General features: G+C 38.3%; 1 protein-coding gene across 2 annotated transcripts in view; it reads right to left on the bottom strand.

The window, feature by feature from the left end:
• Positions 1-15121: 15121 nt before the first annotated feature.
• LOC124615537 (protein O-mannosyltransferase 1) overlaps positions 15122-24741 on the bottom strand; it is a 160969-nt gene continuing 151349 nt past the window's right edge. For both annotated transcript variants that reach the window (XM_047143502.1, XM_047143501.1), the window contains 2 exons: positions 17187-17380; positions 15122-15934 (listed from right to left, as the gene is read on the bottom strand). In XM_047143502.1, the coding sequence (XP_046999458.1) occupies positions 17194-17380 (187 nt within the window). In that variant the 3' untranslated portion in view covers positions 15122-15934; positions 17187-17193. The remainder of the gene's footprint in view (positions 15935-17186; positions 17381-24741) is intronic.

Raw genomic sequence — 24741 nt, 5'->3', positions numbered from 1 at the left:
TGACAAACTCAGTCCCTTAACTTCTTTCGTATTTTTTAAATATGATGCTAAGGAGGTACAGTGTTTACCCTTCCTAAATATAACATAAATAGATGTGGAGTTAGTATTATTTGTTGACAGGAACTTGGAGACCATATGTCTATACAGCTTACATGCTGTATACAGAAAGGATGCCTGATGATGTCTCTTCTCATTAGCCCTAACATACCAGCTGGTGGTTACGAGTACAGTGACTCCTCCCATTTCCCTAAGGTGTGCTGCAACCCGAAAAAGTTCAGTGAGTGAACTGTAAATTTGTAAAGTTTTATTCCAGCCACAGCCAATCAAGAAGGCTAGCACTACCGATGTGCTAACCAAGTAAGCAATTGGGCAGTACTGTTGACATTATATCAAAATACTCTGGCTGGATGGAGTTTGCAGCATTGGTCATGGCTGAAGCACATAAAAAGGCTAATGCTAGAATACAGAGTGACCAAGAGTGAAGTAACATTTTGCAACTGGGAGCACTTAACGTGCTAGAGAGATACTCATACATTGCAAATTTCACCAAGCCTAGCAACCTGTGCTCGGTATGAAGTGAGCTAGGAAAAACTGACAGGATGAGTAATATGAAGCATTTGCTTCACATTACTCAACTGTCCCTTCCCCTCCTCAATGGGAAGCAGCATAGCTGTAAGGGTATAAATAATTGAGCTTGAGGCTCAAGGTGTTCAGTCATGCCACCATTCTGTCTGCATCCTGAGCCTGAGAGAATGACAGGCTTTTATGTTTCAGAGAAACCATGACTAACCCTTGATGAAAAAGATCTGCTGGTTGCCTGCCCACTGATCAACTTGTCAAGTTTTGACACAGGGCATGCCACACCTGTGGCATGGCGACTGCAGAACTTGGGAAACTTCACTGATTCAGGGAGGTGGTGTGTGGCCAGCCACCAGAAGATCTTCGGCCATTGGACTGCAAGCTGTCTACAATCCAGCATCCACAGCCTCCAAGCCACCCAGATGTTATCAGCCACCATCCTGACCTACCCTGGTGGGTGACTGGGGCATTGCTGCATGACATCGAATGGCAAGTGCTGGATATCATACCCAAGTCGCTGACCAACATGGCACTGTGGTAGCCATTGGCCATAAGCCAGGGCAATGGACATCATAGGCACAATTGAGTGGTCAGTGCATTCTGCAGCTGGTTGCTTTTGCAGGCACGCTGGTGGCCCCGAGAATGGCCGACGCACTATCCAAGGCTACTGGAAATAAACACCTGTCAGTGCTAACACCGTTTCACTGTACACCCTGGTGTGAATCTGCCTCTTCCTAACCATTTCTCTCACCCATCCTGATACATAGCAGCTGGGAATAGGCCAGGTTGTTACAGAAAGTTTTAGGTAGGCTAACAAAGATGTCAGACACAGTGCCTATATTAGTTCAGAAGAATGTGAGTAGCTGAGAGTAGTGAGTGAGTTTTTCTTCTTCTGATGCTGGCTGATTTAAAAATGAGAGATAAGTAAAAAGCTGTATCATCTATTGTAAAAGATGATTAATAGAAAAAAACTTTCCTTTGTTCGAAAGTATTACATATTTTTATGTGTAGATATCCTAAAATATTGAAGTTTCATGTAGTTTGGAGAAAGGTGGTTCAAATTGTACTTTTAATTGTAGTTGTAGTAGTAGTAGTAGTAGTAGTAGTAGCAGCAGCAGCAGCAGGAGTAGTAGTAGTATACGTCTGATTGTTTAGGGTAATAAGAAGATTCTTTTGGTTGGTTGGTTGATTTGCAGGAGGGGACCAAACAGCGAGGTCATCGGTCCCGTCGGATTACAGAAGGATGGGGAAGAAAGTTGGCTGCGCCCTTTCAGAGGAACCATCCTGGCATTTGCCTGGAGCGATTTAGGGAAATCACGGAAAACCTAAATCAGGATGGCCGGACGCGGGATTGAACCGTCGTCCTCCCGAATGCGAGTCCAGTGTCTAACCACTGCGCCACCTCGCTCGGTCCCAGAAGCCTGGATTAGGGGAAACTTATCAGATGGCATGAGAAGGAAAGACTAACTTAATCACCAACACTACCTCAAAATCATCTCTTACAAGTCTTTCAAGAATTTCTCACATCTGGCCTTGCATCACAAGCCTTTCTCAGACACTTACAACATGATCCTAACCTGTCATCTGCAGAACGCCAGGCTCTTCGTTCCCTAAAAACTGATGCCTCAGTCACTATTCTTCCAGTGGGCAAGGAATCCACAACTGTTGTACTTGTCCTATGGGAGTATGTAAGCGAAGGTCTACGCCAGCTGACTGACACTACAGCATCTACCATCAAGATGCCATCCCTGTGATTCAAACTGATCCGCAGTCTCTCTGTAAAACCCCAGGCCTCTCACAAGGACTAACACTTCAATCCATAGAACTTCTTACCCTACCCAAACCAAGCGTCCTGCCTTTTACTTTCTTCCTAACATCTACCAAACCAATCACCTTGGCCATGAGGCATGCTGTGGTAAGCCTGTGGAATTGCAATAAACGCTGTGTGTGGATGGCGCACTGGTTAACACAGCTAACCTGTACGCAAGAGATTTTGGGCTCAAATCCTGGTTCAGTAAACATTTTCACTTGTCACTGCCGATTCTCCGTGAAGTACCTACATATTAACCCCCCCCCCCCCCCCCCCCCCCCCAATTTACATAATATGTATCACAGCTTCAGATTCTATGTGGTGTCTGTTCTTTATTCTTTAGCATATGTCTCAACTTGATGGGGGATGAATCCAACACCTCCACTGCAACGCACAGTTACATTTGACCTCCTGCGGGAACCTCAAAGAAGTGAGCATTGAGGACATGGATGGGGACAGCAGATAAGTGGCGCTACGTGTGAATATGGATCAGCCCGAACAGTCCACGAAATTGTGATAAACAGCGTGTCTGGATGGTGCAGTGGTTAACACAACTGCCTAGTAAGCACGAGATCCCAGGTTCGAATCCTGGTCCACCACACATTTTCACTCATCGTCACTGACTGCGCATGAAGTCCCTATGCAGCTGACATCAACAGATCCTTCCTTTCCGTTCCTTTCTGCCCCCTCCACCTTCAATTTACATACTATGTATCACATAATATATATAGCAGGAAAAGGAAGAGAAGGAAAAGTAGTAGGTGAATATGGAATGGGGATAAGGAATGAAAGGGGAAGCCACCTGGTAGAATTTGCACAGAGCATAACTTAATCATAGCTAACACTTGGTTTAAGAATGTGGAAGAGGCCTTGAGACACTGGAAGGTTTCAGATAGATTATATAATGGTAAGACAGAGATTTAGCAACCAGGTTTTAAATTGTAAGACATTTTCAGGGGAAGATGTGGACTCTGACCACAATCTATTGGTTATGAACTGTAGATAAAAACTGAAGGAACTGCAAAAAGCTGGGAATTTAAGGAGATGGGACCTGGATAAACTGAAAGAACCAGAGGTTGTAGAGAGTTTCAGAGAGAGCATTAGGGAACAATTGACAAGAACAGGGGAAAGAAATACAGTACAAGAAGAATGGGTAGCTTCGAGAGACGAAATAGTGAAGGCAGCGGAGTATCAAGTAGGTAAAAAGACAAGGGCTAGTCAAAATACTTGGGTAACAGAAGAGATACTGAATTTAACTGATGAAAGGAGAAAATATAAAAATGCAGTAAATGAAGCAGGCCAAAAGAAATACAAATTTTTCAAAAATGAGATTGACAGGAAGTGGAAAATCACTAATCAGGGATGGCTAGAGGACAAATGTAAAGATGTAGTGGCATATACCTCTAGGGGTAAGATAGATACTGCTTACAGAAAAGTTAAAGAGATGATTGGAGAAAAGAGAACCATTTGTATGAATATCAAGAGCTCAGATGGAGAACCAGTTCTAAGCAAAGAAGGGAAAGCAGAAAGGTGGAAGGAGTATATAGAGGGTCTATACATGGGCAATGTACTTGAGGGCAATATTATGGAAATTGAAGAGGATGTAGATGAAGATGAAATGGGAGATATGATACTGTGTGAAGAATTTGACAGAGCACTGAAAGACCTAAGTATAAACAAGGCCCCTGGAGTAGACAACATTCCATCAGAACTCCTGATAGCCTTGGCAGAGCCAGCCCTGATAAAACTCTACCATCTGGTAAGCAAGATGTACGAGACAGGTGAAATACCCTCAGACTTCAATAACATAATTCCAATCCCACAGAAAGCAGGTGTTGACAGGTGTTAAAATTACCGAACTATCAGTTTAATAACTCACGGCTGCAAAATACTAACACAGATTCTTTACAGAGAAATAGAAAAACTGATAGAAGCCGACCTCGGAGAAGATCAGTTTGGATTCTGTAGAAATGTTGGAACACGTGAGGCAATACCGACCCTATTACTTATCTTAGAAGATAGATTAAGAAAAGGCAAACCTATAGTTCTAGCATTTGTAGACTAAGAGAAAGCTTTTAACAATGTTGACTGGAATACTATCTTTCAAATTCTGTAGATGGCGGGGGTCAAAGGCCGGGAACGAAATGCCATTTACAATTTGTACAGAAACCAGATGGCGGTTATAAGAGTCGAGGGGCACGAAAGGGAAGCAGTTGTTGTGAAGGGAGTGAGACAGGCTGTAGGCTATCCCTGATGTTATTCAGTCTATATATTGAGCAAGCCATAAAGGAAACAAAGGAAAAAATTGAAGTAGGAATTAAAATCCATGGAGAAGAAATAAAAACTTTCAGGTTTACCAACACTGTAATTCTGTCAGAGACAGCAAAGGACCTAGACGAGCAGTTGAATGGAATGGACAGTGTCTTGTAAGGAGGATATAAGATGAACATCAACAAAAGCAAAATGAGAATAATGGAATGTAGTCGAATTAAATCAGGCAATGCTGAGGGAATTACATTAGAAAATGAGACACCTAAAGTAATAGATGATTTTTGCTATTTGGGGAGCAAAATAACTGATGATGGTCGATGTAGAGAGGATATAAAACGTAGACTGGCAATGGCAAGGAAAGCGTTTCTGAAGAAGAGAAATTTGTTGACATCGAGTATAGATTTAAGTGTCAGGAAGTCTTTTTCTGAAAGTATTTGGATGGAGTGTAGCCATATATGGATGTGAAACATGGACGATAAATAGTTTAGACAAGAAGAAAATAGAAGCCTTCAAAACATGGTGTTACAGAAGAATGCTGAAGATTAGATGGGTAGATCACGCAACTAATTGGGAGGTACTGAATCGAATTGGGGAGAAGAATAATTTGTGGCACAACTTGTCTAGAAGAATTGATTGGTTGGTAGGAAATGTTCGGAGGCATCAAGGTATCACTAATTTAGTATTGGAGGGCAGTGTGGAAGGTAAAAATCTTAGAGGGAGACCAAGAGATGAATACACTAAGCAGATTCAGAAGGATGTAGGTTGCAGTAGTTACATGGAGATGAAGAAGCTTATACAGGCTGGAGTAGCATGGAGAGCTGCATCAAACCAACCTCTGGACTGAAGACTACAACAACAACATATCACAGCTGCAGACTCTGTATAGTCTGTTCTTTCGGACATGACAGAACTTGTGGTTGGGTAGTAAAACCCACAAAAGAAAGTTGAAAAAAATGGGCAGTCATTCGTGGTCATGTTCAATAATACTTGTTACTTCTTAAAAGTGAATGGTATCAAAAGCTAGTGATCCTAAAGCCTACGACTAGCAGTGACTGGACTCAAAAAACTAGTCTTGAGATGTCTACCAATTCAGAACTAAGGAGAGCAGAGGTATCAATAAAATGTGTATCCACTGCACATGTGCCACTTTTAAGCCTTTGACAATGTGCCTGCTTGACAATGAATGCCAAGAATTGTTATGAGTAAACGGTGTTTTCATTCTTAGAGGCCTCAACTGTATTACAAGAACAACATTTGAGACAAATATTGGATTTAGCATTTTTTGACAAATACTGGATTCAGCATTTTTTTAAATTTCTGGGGAGGTATAGGTTATTAGTTTCAACTTGAAACCAGTAGTTTTTTGTAGTGCGCTCTTTGTCGTATTTTTAATTTTATTAGTTGCCCTTCTAATGTGACATAATGCTGTTTTCTCAAATGATCCTTTTTTCTGTTTCAGAACTTACAAACAGGGCCTTATTTGTAGGGGGCTGGCCAACTGCCCAGGTCGGCAGGTTTTAGGGGGCAAAAATTTGTGGAAAACTGTACAAAAACATGGGCATTACACAAATAACTAAAACTTAAGTCTAATGATGGAAAATCCAGGATGGAATAATGATAATACTATAAAAAGGATAGACTGCTATTCACCACATAGAGGAGATGTTAAGTCGCAGACAGGTACAACAAAAAGACTGCTGTACATTTTAGCTTTCGGCCAAAGACATATCTTCTAATATAAAACACACACACACACAATCAAATAATGGAAAATCCAGGAGGGAATGTAACAATATTATGAAAAGGATAGTTGCTACTCAGCACATAGTGGAGGTGCTGAGTTACAGATAGGCACAATAAAAAGAGTGTGGGAAAGTAAGCTTTCAGCCAACAAGGCTTTTGTCAAAAATAGGCAAAACACACGCACACACACACACACACACACACACACACACACACACACACACACACACACATGAATATTGCCTTTGACCATTGAGGCCGGACTCTAGCACCTGCACCTAATGGGAGACGTGATCTGTGGGTGATGGGGGTAAGGAGGAGGCTGGGGCTAGGAGGAGGAGGGATAGCAGGTTACAGAAGTGGGAGGGTGTAGTGCTGCTTGTGGGAGAATGTCCGGACATGGAGCAAACAAGAAAGGGCTGCTAGGTGCAGTCGAGAGGTTTGGATGAGGAGGGGTGCGAGGATGGGGAGCAGAAAAAGGCAGAAGCAGAGAAGGGGTAAAACATTAGTGGGTGTGTTGGTAGAATAGAAGGCTGTAGTGCTGGAGTGGGAACAGGAAAGGAGGTGGTGAGTGAAGGACAGCGACTAGTGAAGTTTCCCGAGGTCAGGGGTGAGTTATGGGATAATAGGATATATTGTAAGGAGGGCTCCCATCTGTGCAGCTGAGATAAACTGGAGTTGGTGGGAACAGATCCAGATGGCACAGACTGTGATGCAGTCACTGAAGTGAAGCACACTGTGTCACGCAACACGTTCAGCAACTGGGTGGTCCAGCTGTCTCTTGACCACAGTTTGTCAGTAGCCATTCATGCGGACAGACAGCTTGTTAGTTGTCATGTGCATGTAGAAAGCAGCACGACTGCTTTCACAAGTAGCCCTTTCTATGGCAGAAAATGAGCCATGAGGCAAGGGATTGGGAGCAGGAATGGAGTAGGGATGGGCAGGGATACTGCTATGTGTCAATGGGCAGTGAAATACCACTGTGAGAGGGTAGGAATGATAGCTTCCACGCCACAAGCACATTCCTATAATTTAAATCTCCTGCTCACCAGGGAATATTAGTTGACGCACATGCAGATGTGTGTTAAGTAGTCATATTTTTTCTCAATACTATTAGGAAAGGTAAGAAATAGTTCGATGCAGTGATGTTAATTTGACCTTATACGTTTTATTTTTGAATCATGATTATTCTGTAACGTGGTTAAAATGGTGTTAGGTATGCTCCCACCAGCATGATTCCATTACTTTATTAATACATTCTTCTCAAAAGATATTAATGCACTTTTTTTTCCTGTTCGGAAACAAAAACCATGCTTTTTTGAAACTTTCCGGGCATGTTTTATAAACTTAAACTTTTAAACTTCTGTGAGTCAAGTGATGAACTATCTTATCACTGCATTTCTGTTAACGTTTTCACACTGCATATGTGCATATAACAGCAGAGAGTAACAGATGCACATTCTATTATTTTCACACAGATGACTGAATGCAGTTAGGTTTAGTCCATTAAATCAAATGCAAAGTGACCTCTAATGTGATTCCTACCCTGTGGTTAACAGATGCTGCTTTGCAATATTTTGATAATCAGCGAAGAAAATGATTTGGAAGAAAGTGATACACGGGGCTCAGTATCGATCTCTGGCAAAAGAAAAAGAGAAGAAAAAGCTTTGAAGACAGTTCCACACCTTGAAGTTTTCATAAAATCCTCAAAGACTTCAGGCAGAGAAGAAATATACATCCAGAGTGAAAATTTCGAAGATCAGGAAGAAACACTTACCCAAAATAAAACCAAAGATGAGGAAAAAACACTTCCAACAAACAAAAGTGCAAATGGAATGGCCGTTGTTGCTGAGGAACATTTCACCCAATGCTGATCCTTTTTGAGGAGGGGGAGGGGGGGGGGGGGGGGGGGAGAATTGACGAAACTTGGGACATCACAATGAACAGGACACAACAAAATAAAGAAAGTGATTTTTCAAAATTAAAACACCACTTTAAAGATGGTGCCATGAGAAGAAAGACTTGGTGGGACCTTGCAGTTCATCAAACTGTAAGCATCTAGAATTAATTGCAGCTCATCAAAATAGTTCAAGGCACTGAGACTGGATTTTCAGTTTTAAAAACAGAATCTCAGCTCTGGCCAGGACAGATGGAAAGTTGTTCACACGACTTGAAAATGAAGTGTAACGTGTTGCAAAAAGTTATTGCTGTTGGAAAGAAACTTTTTTTCTTGAGGAATATGTTATAACACGGTGGTGATGAAACACTTGAATAGTCACAAATTATTGCAGAAAAGGAAGAGAAGGAAAAAATAGGTAATATGGTCTGGGGGAAAGGAATGAAAGAGGAGGCCATCTACTAGGAATTTTGCGCAGAGCATAATCGTTAACACTTGGTCAAGAATCATAAAGGAAGGCTGTATATGTGGAAGAGATCTGGAGACACTGGAAGGTCTCAGACTGATTATATAATGTTTAGACAGAGATTTAGGAACCACATTTTAAATTGTAAGATATTTCCAGGGGAAGATGTGGACACTGGCCACAATTTATTTGTTATGAAGGGTAGATTAAAATTGAAGAAATTGGAAAAAGGTAGGAAAGTAAGGAGATGGGACCTGGATGAGTTGAAAGAACCAGAGGGTGTTGAGAGTTTCAGATGGAGCATTAGGCAACAGTTGACTACAATAGGGGATAGGAATACAATAGAAGACGAATGTATAGCTTTAAGAGATTAAGCAGTGAAGGCCTAGTAGAAATCCTTGGATAACACAAGAGGTATTGAATTTAACTGATGAAAGGAGCAAATATAAAGATGCAGTAAATGAATCAGGTGAAAGGGAACACAAACGTTTAAAAAATGAGATTGGCAGGAATTGCAAAATTGCTAAGCAGGTATGGCCAGAGGACAAATGTAACAATTTAGAAGCATACTTCACTAGCGGAATAGATATCACCTACAGGAAAATTAAAGGCGTCTTTGGGGAAAATAGAAGTTACTGTATGAATATCAAGAGCTCGGATGGTAAACCAATCCTAAGCAAAGTAGGGAAAGCTGAAAGGTAGAAGTAGTTTATGGAGTGCCTATAAATGGGAGATGAACTTGAAAGCAATATTATAGAAAGGGAAGTGGACACAGATGAAGATGAGATGGGAGATATGATACTGCAAGAATAATTTGACAAAGCTCTGGAAGAACTAAATTGAAACAAGGCCTGGGGGGGGGGTAGACGATATTCCATCAGAAATACGGATAACCTTGGGAGAGCCAGCCCTGTCAAAACTCTTCCAACTGGTGTGCAAGATGTATGAGACAGGCAAAATACCCTCGGACTTAAAGAAGAATGCAGTTATTTCAATCTGAAAGAAAGCAGTTGGTGACAGGTGTGAAAATTACCAAACTATAAGATTAATAAGTCATGGTTGCAAAATACTGACACGAATTCTTTACAGAAAATGGAAAAACTAGTAGAAGCTGACAATTCTGGAGAAATGTAGTAACACGTGTGGCAATACTGACCCTAAGACGTATCTTAGAAGATAGGTAAAGCAAAGGCAAACCTACATTTAAAACATTTGTAGACTTAGAGAAATCTTTTGACAACATTGACTGGAATAGTCTCTTTGAAATTCTGAAGGTACCAGGGATAAATACAGGGAGCAAAAGGCTATTTACAAATTGTACAGAAACCACACGGCCGTTATATGAGTTGAGGGGAATGAAAGGGAGGTGGTGGTTGAAAAGGGAGTGAGGCAACATTGCAGCCTACCCCTGATGTTATCCAATATGTACATTCAATAAGTAGTAAAAGAAATCAAAGAAAAATTTGGAACAGAAATTAAAGTTCAGGGAGAAGAAATAAAAACTTTGAGATTTGCCAATGACATTGTAATTCTGTCAGAGGCAGTAAAGGACTTGGAAGAGCAGTTGAACGGAGTGGACATTGTTTTGAAAGAAGTATATAAAATGAATATCAACAAAATCAAAACAAGGATAATAAAATGTGGTCAAATTAAATCAGATAATGCAAAGGGAATCCGATTAAGAAGCGAGATGCTTAAAGCAATAGATGAGTTTTGTTATTTTGGCAGCAAAATAACTGATGATGGCTGAAGTAGAGAGGATATAAGATTAGATGCGTCAAACATGTAACTAATGAGGAAGTAATGAATAAAATTGGGGAGACAAGAGATTTGTGGCACAACTTGACCAAAAGAAGGAATCGGATGGTAGGACGCATTCTGAGGTATCAAGGGATCACCAATTTAGTACTGGACGGAAGTGTGGGAGGTAAAAATTGTAGAGGGAGACAAAGAGATGAATACAGTAAGCAGATTCAGAAAGGTGTAGGGTGCAGCAGTTATTCAGAGATAAAAAGGCGTGCACATGAAAGATTGGCATGGAGGGCTGCATTGCACCAGTCTTTGAACTGAAGACCACAACAACAACAAATGTATTCTGTTATTGTTGACTTAAGTATTGACATTTCACACCATGCTGTGTCTTGCATTATGTCAATAAACTGGAATTAAGAGAAGAGTGATTTGTTTGTATCCAACCCAGGGCAAGGAGACCAGGACCTGGCAGGTGCAATACTCTGTTTACTGAGAGACAGGGACTGTAGAAGACAGAGTTACAACAATGCTCCAACACCTGCAAACTACAATTAAACCTTTCTCTCCTTATGCTTAGTATATGCCTTGCTCAGCATGTACACTGAATTTGATGGGTTCAAGTGCAGCAAAATTTTATAACCATGCAACTTCTTATCTTGACTTTTGCAAGAAATATTTAATTTTTTCAGCAGGGCTAGTCAACGAAGGAATCATTTAAGCATATTTTTTAATAAAGACAACATGACTGTTAAATCCCTCTCTATAACCCAATGATCTACTCAAGAAGCAGCATGAACAAAGTTGGGAAGGCAATTGTGAGAGCACTGTTGTAAAACAATGGGAATGAAAGTGAAAAGTCTTGGTTGAAATTTGAAACTACACACACAATGAAGAAATTGTGTAATTTTGAGACATATTTAATGACTAATTCGTGATCCAATTCCTGAAAGATTCAATCTTGTAAGCAAGCAATTACAAACAGTAACATGGACACAGCTTTTTGTGTGAAGTGACAGTGTTCCTTAGTTAGTTTTTTGGAAGAAATGAAAATAAGATACAGTAGAGTCTCGATTATCAAACCTAAACTGGCCGCAGCAAGGCCGGATAAGTGGGAAGTCAGATAACACGGAAAATAATACAAAAAACACAAAAATTAAACTAACATATGCCAAATGAGTTAAACATTTAATACAATACAAATCAAATTAGACTGAATAGATATTTACTGTGTGAAGAAGTTAGTAATTGTCTTTTGTTTGCCTGCTGTTTGCCGCTAAATCACGTAGTCTCTTAAGAAGTAAAACCTCGGTAGATGATGTTTCCTCCAGTTGCTCTACATATTTTAAATCAGTTTCTAAGGCCTTGTGTCCTTCGTTGTGAGAAATCTTGGGCACACTTTCCTCCACTACATCCCCTTCTTCATCGTCTTCTTTTTCGTTTACCATGTTGACTATTTCTTCATCTGTCACTTAAAATTCTTCATCTTGGACAATCCACTCATTTATGTCATCTTCTGTGGCATCAGCACATCCTGGAACTTTTCATAACAATGAAAGCAGGGTAGTATTTTCTGGTTCAGTCTGCTGCTGTAGATTTTCATCATCCGGAGAATTTTCTTGATTTTACTGTAGCAAAATTTTCCAGGATTTTGCAATTGTATTTGCTCCAACACTCTCCCAAGATTGGGCCACGTCATAAGCTACATGTTTCAAATTAATACGGCGCAACTGCTCTAGCATGTCGTCTCCCTTGTCCATAGCATTAATTAAAGAGGAAAGCAAGTTTCTGCGGTAGTTTCTCTTCAGTGTCTCTAAGATCCCTTGGTCAATAGGCTGACATAAGGATGTGATATTTGGAGGCAAAAACATGGCCTTTATATCTTGATCTTGAAGTTCATCTTCATTAGGATGACAAATGGCACTGTCTAGTAGCAACAGTGCTTTGCGGGCAATTTGTTGGCTTTCAAGAACTTTTCAGTTTGTGGCACGAACTTGTTAAAAAACCATTCTTTAAAAATGTCGGAGCTCATCCAAGCATGTTTTTGGTTGTAATATTTCACCGGTAAAACATTTTTAGATACCTTTTTAAATTCTCTCGGTTTTTTTGGCTTACCTATCATAGACAGTTTCATTTTCAAATTTGCTGTGGCGTTAGGGCATGCACGAATTGTCACTCTTTCTTTGCTACGTTTGTAGCCTGGCACTAAATTTTTGGCCTTTGACGCTAATGTTTTTTACGGTAACATTTTGTAATTTTGTTTTTGGTTGTAATATTTCACCGGTAAAACATTTTTAGATACATTTTTAAATTCTCTTGGTTTTTTTGGCTTACCTATCAGACAGTTTCATTTTCAAATTTGCTGTGCCATCTATCAAAGCCAGCCAACACTAGCTGTGAAATCAGGTTCACCTTCATTTAGTTCATTACGAAACTTTAAGGCTTTTTCCTGCAAAATAGGTCCCGACATGGGTACATCTTTATCTCTATGTTGAGTAAACCATAGGAACAAAGCTTCACTTACTTTTTCATAATCACATTTTTTCATGGTTTTCTGATCTTCCAAAACAGCCGAGGTTGCTCACTGAGAACACCACTTCTCAATTTCATTGCGGTTCCTTTTCCAGTCTCCAACTGTTGTTTTCCCGACATTATAATCTTGCACCACTTTTAATAAAGTTTCACCACTGTCTATTCTTTTTAAAGCATTTTATGCCATTGAAACTACCACCTTTTCCTGTTTTGAAGCCATCACCACAAATTTTTGCAATAAACAAAGTGCAACACAGCCACTCCACTACAGATCTAAGTTAGCACTGAGGAGTGAGGAGTAGCGGATGGCGACAATGAACTGAGTATCAACAAACAACACGTTAGTCGCTGACCTGTTGTCAGCTGGCGCACGGCCGGCGCGGTGAAAGGGTCAGATAACACAGTAGGTCGGATAACTGAAGATCGGATAATGGAGAGTCTACTGTATGAAGTTTTCCAGAATCTACGTTGGAAGAAAAAACTGAACTTCTTTGGAATATTACCAAAACTCAACAAAATGAAGTGCAGGATAAGAAACACAATAAGAAAAACAAGAAAAATTATTTGATGAATTCGATTTAAGACACAGATATTCTTCCTTTCCACTGAAGAATTGAACAAGAGAGTTTCTTCATATAATGACTTCAGTGAACCATTTGACATGAAGAAACTAAGTCTGTTTGAAACCCAGAAAGCCTCTCCAGTCTTCAGTTCAGATTCTGAAGATACAACATTTGTACTTGCGCGTTTACACTTAAAAAGCTACATTTCTGATTTAAAGAATGAAAATGAGTCAAACTCTCTGCCAGAACTGTGCAATATGCTAGAAGGCAGCAATTTACACAATGTTTACCCAAATTTGAACACAGTTCTTCAAATATACTTGAGTACACCTACTTACAATTGCTCAACAGAAAGGTCATTTTCCACTGTCAACCACATAAATAATTATTTAATCTCAACACAAAAACAGGATTGTCTTAAGCTATCTTGGTGTCCTTGCTACTGAATCAGACTTGACAGTGAATTGCATTATAAAGAAATCATAAACATGTTTCAAATGATAGGGCAAGGAAAAAAAAACTTTGTTATTTAAGTAATCAGAGTTTTGCCCCCCATCCCCCTCCCCATACCTTTCTAAATGTAATGTAACTTGTTTAGATTTAATTTTAATAACAGCACAATTACAGTGTTTACATTTATGTTTATTGTTTTGTCACTTTATTAAGTTGTTCTATTTGTAACTTTTATAAGCACAGTTTTAGGTTTGTAACTCATAGTATTCTGACAAGAAACATGCCCACATGTTAAGAAAACTTCAATAAATATCTGTATTTCAAGTCTGGGGGAGGGGAAAAAGTGGCAGTGGTGGCAGCAGTGATTTCTTTGCCCACGGGTGTCAGCAGGAGCCCTAAATATGAGCCTGACTACAAGCAGTCATTTGAAGGACATGTAACATAAATAATTTTCTTGAGAGGGGTGCAATGTTCATCTTGTTTTTTAAATGCATGGTTATATTAACTCCATTCATCAGTCTGCTGGGAGTGTGGATTGTAAAGACAAAATTTATTTTTAGTCCATAAGAAACTGGAAACACACATGTTTACAAACAGATGTATTATACCTAATATGATGAGGGAGTGAGAGGTGCCTCACATGTTGCACTCATTCCTATTCTTAACGCAGTGGTCACTTTGAGACCGAGATTATGGTTAATGCCAACATTGTGACCCAGAAAATAAATTCAAGGTTCCATTCTTAATTACACGTAACATTCCACTGTAATAACTAAGAATGACTGCTGAAGCATGTCTAAACTTTATTGTGTTAAGAGGCTTCGCACTACCAAGAACCCCTGGTTTGCCAAAAATGGCTAACCTGACAGGGGATGTGTGTGTGTACGATAATGAATACCAGGAGTGCAGCAGAAAATGGAGGTTTTGCTATCGCTATGTATCCTACTTTGACTGTATGCATGTTTACTAATCTGTCTCCCGCACCGGATACATACAAACAAAAACAAATACTTATTATCTGTACCCATTTAGATTAAAAAAATGATACACAGTCATGATTCAAAAGTAAATCTCTTTATTTACTGACAACATTGAATATAAAACTTTAAATATAAAAATAAAATATATAATATATATATATAACTTAATAAATAAATTAATTTTCACTAATGACATTCGGTCCCTTTGTTACTGCATAAATAAAATTACACAGATTTACTCTGATTCTGTCACTGAGCTACAAACATTCTACATCAAATATAGTCAAGAAATACGCAGTCTTCGTGTACAGTTCTGTATAACATCTCAGAACTCAAAAATTTTAAAAATAAAGGTATAAAATGAAACATTACATTTAAGAAATATATTACAGTATCATTAACATAGTAGCAAAATCAATTAAGAGTTGCCATTTTCTCTAAGGAAAAAGATATAAAATTTCATATAAATATTTTACAAAGTCTCAAAATATTAAAATATATTGTCTTACACAAATTTCAGGAGCAATTGCTCCTGATGATACAGTTAAGTAGTTTTGGAAGCACTCAGTAAACTGAGTTGCTCTGAACATTCATTTAATACGTGATGCAGGTCAACTATCATTTTTATATGCAAACTTGCTTGCGAATGACAGATTTATGAATTAGGCCTTACTGGTTTCATGTTACTGAAATAATAAGTACAACTCGTGACTTTGTCAAGGCTGCCTTTCTTACTAGGAAGAGTATCTGAAGCCATAATAAATATATGTGTAGGTAAAAAGATAGGGCCTTGTAAAATAAAAATGAGCAGAGTTCAGTTTCAGAATTGCATGAAAGCCAATACTTCATATTCTGTTAAAATGTTCCACACTTCAAGTATTTTCTTCGTGTCTGGAAAACATACAAGAAGAATGTGTTACAAATGAAGGTTCTCATCAAAAAGATGCACATCTATGAGTGGAAAGCCCAATCTGGTGGCAAAATAGTGTAAATGATAAAGATAAAAATTACTGAACTTCAACATTAGCAATAAAGGATGTTAACAATGAAAAAATGCAGGTATTTCTAAATTTCAGTAACACACCGAGGGGGATAGTAGTGGGAAGCAAGTAGGTGTCATTTTCAAGAATAACTCATTTTTGGAAACTTTCTGTTTCCATGCCAGAGGAATAAACACACAAATTAATAATCCCCTTGCCTGTTGGATGTTTGAGCAGTGACAATGTACTGTGACTCCAAGAATTATTACATTTGAAACCAGCTTGCTAAGGTAGTAACAATGTTCGGTCTTAACCAGTACTGTGGTAATTTAACATAATGTGGCTCAAACTGGAAGAATAGATGCTGACTGTACAATACAAGACACGAAAACTACACATTTTCACTTGTTCCTTAGCATTGCAAATTGTTATTACATTAACTGGTTACAAATGTAGTAATCGCCAGAATCACAGTTAATTACTACTGCTCTTTCTCTGAGCACATGTAAAAAATGGAATTAATTATCTGACACACTTGTTTCTCAAGTACTTTTTGAGACATGAGTTTCAATTCAAAATGCTACCTACTTGTTCCCTACTGTAAGCCCACACAAGTGTGTAATGGGAATTTATAAACACGCTATGTACACTAAAGTATTCTAACAGAAATAGTGTAATAAAAGAAGTATCAAAGTATTTCAAATATTCCAAATGCACAATTCTTCAAATCTGAAAGTTTGGGGAATGTGAGAGCTATTCAAACAATCTGCCTTGTAATTAAAAGAAGTCATTTTAACGTAAGTGATTTTGCTTTTTTTCTCCAGTGTTTTTTACATCCTCATCAGCAATTACATCTCAGACACACTTGGCAGACTATTCATAGTTTGGAAATAAAATTTACGATAAAAGCTCTTTCCATTAGTTAAAATAAAACCCAAACAAAAATGGATTATACTACAGTGGGACTACAAATAGTGTCTTGGCAATTATTCAAGGCATGCTTTTACAATTAATCATTCCCACTTTTAATACCTTCACTTATAGCAAAATTTTAACTGTGCTTCCTTCCAATGACTCAGAAAGCGAACGCAAGAGCAAAATAGGCTACCTATAAAGCAATATCTGCCTGTAACCCATTTCAGACAAGTAGTGAACAAACTCACCTCATGGTTATTGCCTGTGAACTATGAAATCCCAGCTGTCTTTCCAACGTAGACTCAAAATGTCTGCTGTTGTAAGTGATGTCGTTCCATAACTTAGTACTGTAAACCGACGGAAAACAATAAAAACTGCTAACAACCAAAACGCTGTGGACATCTTGAAGAAAAAGGATACCAGCTGCCAATTTAAGACATCCCTGGAAGATAATTTTCAGAATGAATAATTTAATGAGAGGTGTTCCTGCAGTATCAAGCAGTGGAATACAGAAAGCATAATATAAATTCAAGGAACTGTCGTAAGTTCTAAACAAATCAGATATACAGATTAATTCAAAAAACAAATATTTATGATAAACACAAAAGTAAAAACATTAAACAAAGGTTAGTGAATGGTTAAATGATTCCACCACCTCAATTTTTTCCAGCTGTTGAAATACAGAGGTAATACCCTAAATTTCACTGTATATCAATGCAAACAAATGAGTGTTTTTGAGAATTTTCATAAGTTACCATTGCCCTCTGCATAATCTACGAGCAATTTATAACAAATCACACTTGTGATTTAGTTACTGTAGCAGATTTTTTAACATAGTGTGTTACACCTAGTTTTCCCTTGAAGAGTAGCAGCCCTATATCTTATCTGAATTTATCATAAATTAGCTCTGTTTTCGAGTTTGCTAACAACTATAACTAACATCAAAATGTTTTAGGAAACTAGGAATTTTTACCACCGGTTTTTGTGTTGCCTTAATAGAAATCTCATTTTGTTATCTGCTTCAATTCTTATAGGGAATTAGCAACTTTTTAGCTCAACATATTAAAAGTTAATCAGCAGGTTTACTTCAAAGTTATTTGGCCACTGCACGTTACACCAGCCAAAAAGCAGCACACAAGCAGACATGTACTGATGTCTGCTTGTGTCTGTATATGTGTGGATGGATATGTGTGTGTGTGCGAGTGTATACCCGTCCTTTTTTCCCCCTAAGGTAAGTCTTTCCACTCCCGGGATTGGAATGACTCCTTACCCTCTCCCTTAAAACCCACTTCCTGTCGTCTTTCCCTCTCCTTCCCTCTTTCCTGATGAGGCAACAGTTTGTTGCGAAAGCTTGAATTTTGTGTGTATGTATGTGTCTGCTTGTGTTTCTTTGCCTCTGTACTTCCGCCTCGACTGACATCTCTGCCCAAACTCTTTGCCTTTACAAATGTCTGCTTGTGTCTGTATGTGCGGATGGATATGTGTGTGTGCGCGCGCGAGTGTATACCAGTCCTTTTTTCCCCCTAAGGTAAGTCTTTCCGTTCCCGGGATTGGAATGACTCCTTACCCTCTCCCTTAAAACCCACATCCTTTCGTCTTTCCCTCTCCTTCCCTCTTTCCTGATGAAGCAACCGTTGGCTGCGAAAGCTCGAATTTTGTGTGTATGTTTGTGTGTCTATCAACCTGCCAGCACTTTTGTTTGGTAAGTCACATCATCTTTGTTTTTAGATATATTTTTCCCACGTGGAATGTTTCCCTCTATTAAATATGTTCAGTAAACTAGACAAAACATCTGTAGTGCCATATCTCACTGAGGAACTTGAAACTTTCAGCACAGGTCAGGAGCATTTAGAGGAACTCTGGCTCAACTTTAAAAGAATAGTTGACCATGCACTGGACAGATATATACGCAGCAGAACAGTTCATAATGGGAAGTAACCTCCAGGGTATACAGTCACTGTAAAGACACTTCAAAAGAAACAGAGATTACTGCATAATAACAAAACAATGTGTAGGGCTACAGATAGAGAGATGCTGAATGAAACGTGTTTGGCTGTCAAGACAGTAATGTGTGATGCCTTCAATGACTACAATAGCAGAATACTGTCAAATGGCACTTCACAAAGTCCAAAGAAATTCTGGTTGTATGTAAAGGCTGTTAGTGGCACCGAATTGAGTGTCCAGTCCCTCGTGAATGAGACAGGAACTGAAACTAAGGGTAGCAAAGCAAAAGCTGAAATGCTTAACTCACATTTTCAAATGTTCCTTCACACACACACACACACACACACACACACACACACACACACACACACACACACACACGAAAAAACCACCACAAAGGAGAATTGTTCCATTTCAAACCTCATAACACTGAAAAAATGAAGTAAGTAAGTATTAGTGTCAGTGGTGTTGAGAAACAGCTCCAGGCCTCAATGGAATCCCTGTTAGGTTCAATACTGAATTTGAGGCTGAGTTAGCCCCTTCTCTTACTATAATCTATTGTAGATCCCTCGAACAAAAACGTTCTCAGTTCTTGGAAAAAGGCACAGATCACACACATATATAAGAATGGTAGTAGAAGTGATCCACAAAATTCCCATCCAGTATTCTCGACACTGATTTTTTGTTGAATCTTAGAACATATTCTGAACTCAAACATGAGGTAACTTGAATAGAATGACCTCCTCAAAGCCAACCAGCAAGAATTTCAAAAACATCGATTATGTGAAACCCAACTGTCACTTTTCTCACACAACATACTGAAAGCTTTGAATCAATGCAACCACGTAGATGCACTGTTTCTTGATTCCCGAAAAGCGTTTGATTCAGTACCACACCTACGCTTATTGTCAAAAGTACAATCATATGGGAGTATCAAGTGAAATTTGTGAATGGATTGAGGATTTTTTGGTAGGGAGGACACAGCATGTTATCTTCGATGAAGAGTCATTGTCAGATGTAGAAGTAACTTGGGGTGTGCACCAGGGAAGTGTGTTAGGACTCCTGCTGTCCATGTTGTATATTAATGACGTTGCAAACAATATTAATAGTAAAATAAGGCTTTTTACAGATGATGCAGTTATCTATAATGAAGTACTATCTGAGAAGAGAAGCTGCATAAATATTCAGTCAGATCTTGCTAAGACACTCAACATGGTACAGAGATTGGCAAATTGCTCTAAATGTTCAGAAATGGAAAATTCTGCACTTCACAAAATGAAAAACTGTAGTATCCTATGACTGTAATATCAATGAGTCACAGCTGGAATTGGCCTACTCGTACATATACCTGGGTGTAACACTTCGTACGGATATGTAATGAAATGATCACCTTGTTTCAGTTGTGGGTAAAGTAGGTAGTAGATTTCAGTTTACTGGTAGAATATTGGGGAAATGCAATCATTCTACAAAAGAGATTCCTTACAAATCACTCATGTAACCAATCATAGAATATTGCTTGAATGTGTGGGACCCGTACCAGATAGGACTAACAGGGAATATTGAATGTATACAGAGAAGGGTAGCATAAATGGTAACATATTTATTTAATCCATGGGTGACAGAGAGATCCTGAAGGAACTGAACTGCAAGACTCTTGAAGACAGACGTAAACCATAATGAGAAAGTCTACTAAAGGTTCAAGAACTTGATTCAAATGATTATTCTAGGGATATACCACAACCACCTATGTATCGCTCACATAGGGATTGTGAGGATAAGATTAGAATAATTACTGCAAGCACAGAGGCATTCTAACAATCATTCTTCCCATGCTCCATGCATTAATGGAGCAGGAAGAAACCTTAATAACTGCTGCAATGAAATGTACCCTCTGCCATGAACCTTACAGCGGTTTGCAGAATATAGATGTAGATATTAATTATTAGTCACTGAACATATTATTGGCGTAAGAATAAACTTTTTGTTAATTCCTGACATAGTCAGCACAGAGACAAGCAATCTAAGAGCATTACATAAAGTTAATTTTTTAAAACTCTTAACAGTCAAGTTAACAAGTAAATAACATTAAATGATGACTAGATTCAATAAATTATGTAGTCAGCTTCAGATCTGAAGTAACAACACAAAATTGCACTAAGAAAGAGTACCAGAAGGAATTATACAAGCCTTAATAATCAAAGCAAGAGGTCAATTACCTACCAATTATAAAGACTTGTGGTGCGTGCTCATAGAATGTGACTAAGACAATGTTTGCATCACAGTGGATGCTCACGTAAGAAACAGATCTTAATAAAATAATGACATATATAATTGACATAAAATTAAGTTGTAGAAGTCCTTGTAGAATGTAAATACCTTAATACCTTATGATTAAAGGAGACAACTCACCAAAAAGCAGCCGTGTTGAGTTTTAGATACGCACACACATAAGAAAGAACGCTACAGTAAAATACACACACACATCTATTCTCTCACATGGTGCTAGCTAGACTCACAGTGAGTCTAGCTGGCTCCATGTGGATGTGTGCGTGCATGCGCAAGTGCACACTGGTTACTTGTGTGTATTTTTAACTCTGAAAGCTAGTACATTTTCTTTCTTTTGTGTGTGCCTATCGACATATCAACAACTCAAAGCTTCTGCTCCTCGGCAAGTGGTTTCCATTAATCCTAAAGTATTGGGATCAAATATTAAGTTTTCAAGACTTAAGAAACAAACAAAGACATCAATACAAACTAGAATAATAAATGCAATAAATCAAGAACAATTGCCCATTTCCAAGTCTGCACTGACATACAATATTATGCGTACAGTATTGTTACACCGTTTATTTGTCAACCAAACCATGTTATGTACATCAATGCTTACCCGTTTAGTAGCATGTGACCCATTCAGAGTTGTAAGCAGACTAAATGGCGATACATGATGGTGCAGGCCCACAAAGAAAGGCAACATTTCAACAGGCGACACGTAAATACACAGTTACAACAAATCGACCAATAAACAGTGAATAGATAATACATACCTAACATCATAACACAATACAAATGTTTAGAAAAATTCAAGTAAAAATAATGCATACAAGGTTAATACATAAAAAGTTTTTTGACCATTGATATTTGATACAAATACAGATCATGGAGGAAGAACAGGGTACGCAATAAATAACTAAACAGAAGACAATGTAGACTAGACTGTAACACATGTGCAACACCAGCACTCCACAGGTATGCGTGTCACAGCTGACATTTATTCTGAAGGGCTGGGCAAAGTTGGTGTTCAGCAAGCAGAAATAACAGCATATTCCAAAGCACAGTGACAAGATAATAATATATTTATAAAAGATCATAAAAATATTGTATTCTATTTCATAACAATTTTCAATCAGATTTTCCACTGTATTCTATTTTGTACTGATGTCTTTATTATTTCTTAGGTCTTGAATACCTGATGTTTTTATCTCTCAATGGTATATGCCATAATTTTATTGAGATCAGTCCATTACACAAACATCCATTGTGATGCAGACATTGTGTCTTAGTCTAATTTTATGAGCAGACACTTCATGTTTTTCTTATAACTGGTATGTAACTGACCTGCATAAACAGGGTGTCCCAGGATTGTGAATCAAAAACTTTCTTCTGCAAGTTCCTTGCTTTCCATTTTGGGAAGAGGTATTACAGACCAAAACATGAAAAAATTGTCCAGTAAACTTGGGTTCTAAAGTGCATACCTTAAGAACTTTAAGCACTTGTTCAGTGGAAGAGATGTGTTTCACATTAGTGAAAATGAACAGGTGCTCAAAGCTCAAAGTATGCATTTTAGAGATCATGTTTATTTGGCATTTTTTTCTTGTTTTGGTCCATATTACCTCCTCCCAAAATATGGCAAGCAAAGAATTTGCCACAAAAGATATGTGCTTCACAGTAGTGTGAAGTGCTCATAGCTCTTATGGTATGCATTTTACTACACCTTTTTGCTTGGAATGGTCATTCCTGTCATATCCCTGAATATTAGCTATACTTCTCAGGGCACCCTGTATATTAAGATTTATGTAATTCCTTCTGGTGCTCTCTTGTAGTAAAATTTTCTGTTATTATTCCAAATCTGAAGATGACAATATAATCAGCTGAATAACGTTGCTCACTTGCAATCTTGACTTTTAAAATATTTTATTAAAATTTTTTTTAAGCTTATGTTACAATTTTTCCAAGCGTAACACTATATTGTTCTTAACTTGGGCATGGTCAGCATTTCCCACAAAAGAAACTATTCTTTTGGATGAATGACACACTATAACCCAAGAACTTGATCATACAGCTCACCAGAGACAAGTTATTGCATCTTCTTGTTACTTGTGAGTTGTTTCACTGATTTACAATTTTTGTAACCACATCTACTAGTGTGTGAACAACAATGTGTCCTGCATGGATACATACCAGCATAGCGTTTTACCCACAAGAATATTAGTCTTTACACAATATCTCAGTCATGCAGGCCCTTACAAATCACCTCCTACGAACATACTAACTATTACAAGGGATCAAAAACAAACATGTGTTTAGTCTCTTTTATGCACAGGTCCCCTGCTGCTGTATATTTCTTGAGGTAAGTAATTTTCCTGCATAGGCCATGCTTTTGTTTTCAGATAAACACTGATCTATATTAACGACAAAGGAGATAATCTCAGAATCCATCTTAGATTGTTTGCAGATGATGCTGTCATTTACCATCTTGTAAAGTCATCAGATGACCAAAACAAATTGCAAAATGATTTAGATATCTGTATGGTGCGAAAAGTGGCAACTGACTCTGAATAAAGAAAAATGTGAAGTTATTCTCATGAGTACTAAAAGAAATCCGCTAAATTTCAATTACACGATAAGTCGCACAAATCTGAAGGTTGTAGATTCAACTAAATACTTAGGGATTACAATTACAAATACCCTGAACTGGAACGATCACATAAATAATGTTGTGGGTAGAGCCAACGAAAGACTACAATTCATTGGCAGAACACTTAGAAGGTGCAACAGGTCTGCTAAACAGACTGCTTACCCCACGCTTGTCTGTCCTATTCTGGAGTATTGCTGTGTTGTGTGGGATCCACATCAGATGGGACTGACGGATGACAAAGAAGGGCAGCTCGTTTTGTATTATTGCGAAGTAGGGGAGATAGTGTCACAGACATGATACGTGAACTGGAGTGGCAATCATTAAAACAAAGGAGTATTTTGTTGCGATGGGATCTTCTCATGAAATTTCAATCACCAGTTTTCCTCTCCGATTGTGAAAACATTCTGCTGGCACCCACCTACATAGGAAGAAATGATCATCACAATAAAATAAGAGGCTCGCACAGAAAAATTTAAGTGCACGTTTTTCCCACGTGCCGTTTGGCAGTGGAACAGTAAAGACACAGCTTGAAGGTGGTTCATTGAACCCTCTGCCAGGCACTTTATTGTGAATAGCAGAGTAATCATGTAGATGTAGATGTATTTCAGTTTGTAAATTGGACCTGAAGTCCCAGTATAGGTGTGCGACCATAGTAACAGTAACTCTAAAACATTTTAAAATTCATTTTCATAATTACTTTATTATTGAGCAATTAGCTAATTTTGTCCCCTAGAACTACATCTTGGCAAAATTGTTACATTCATAATGTGATATATTCCACACATCAATGTTGTGAAGTCTACATGTAAAACGGAAGAAGTGCAACCCTTATGTGGGTTTTTACATGGTGGGAGAATACATAACACATTGAAATACATTAGTTTACATTGTGCTGTCTGCACCTTAAGATCAATTAGGAATGGCATCGGATGCTGTTTACCCAC

Source organism: Schistocerca americana, chromosome 5 (genome assembly GCF_021461395.2).
Source record: "Schistocerca americana isolate TAMUIC-IGC-003095 chromosome 5, iqSchAmer2.1, whole genome shotgun sequence".
NCBI lineage: Eukaryota > Metazoa > Arthropoda > Insecta > Orthoptera > Acrididae > Schistocerca > Schistocerca americana.
This window is presented reverse-complemented; position numbering and strand designations above follow the sequence as displayed.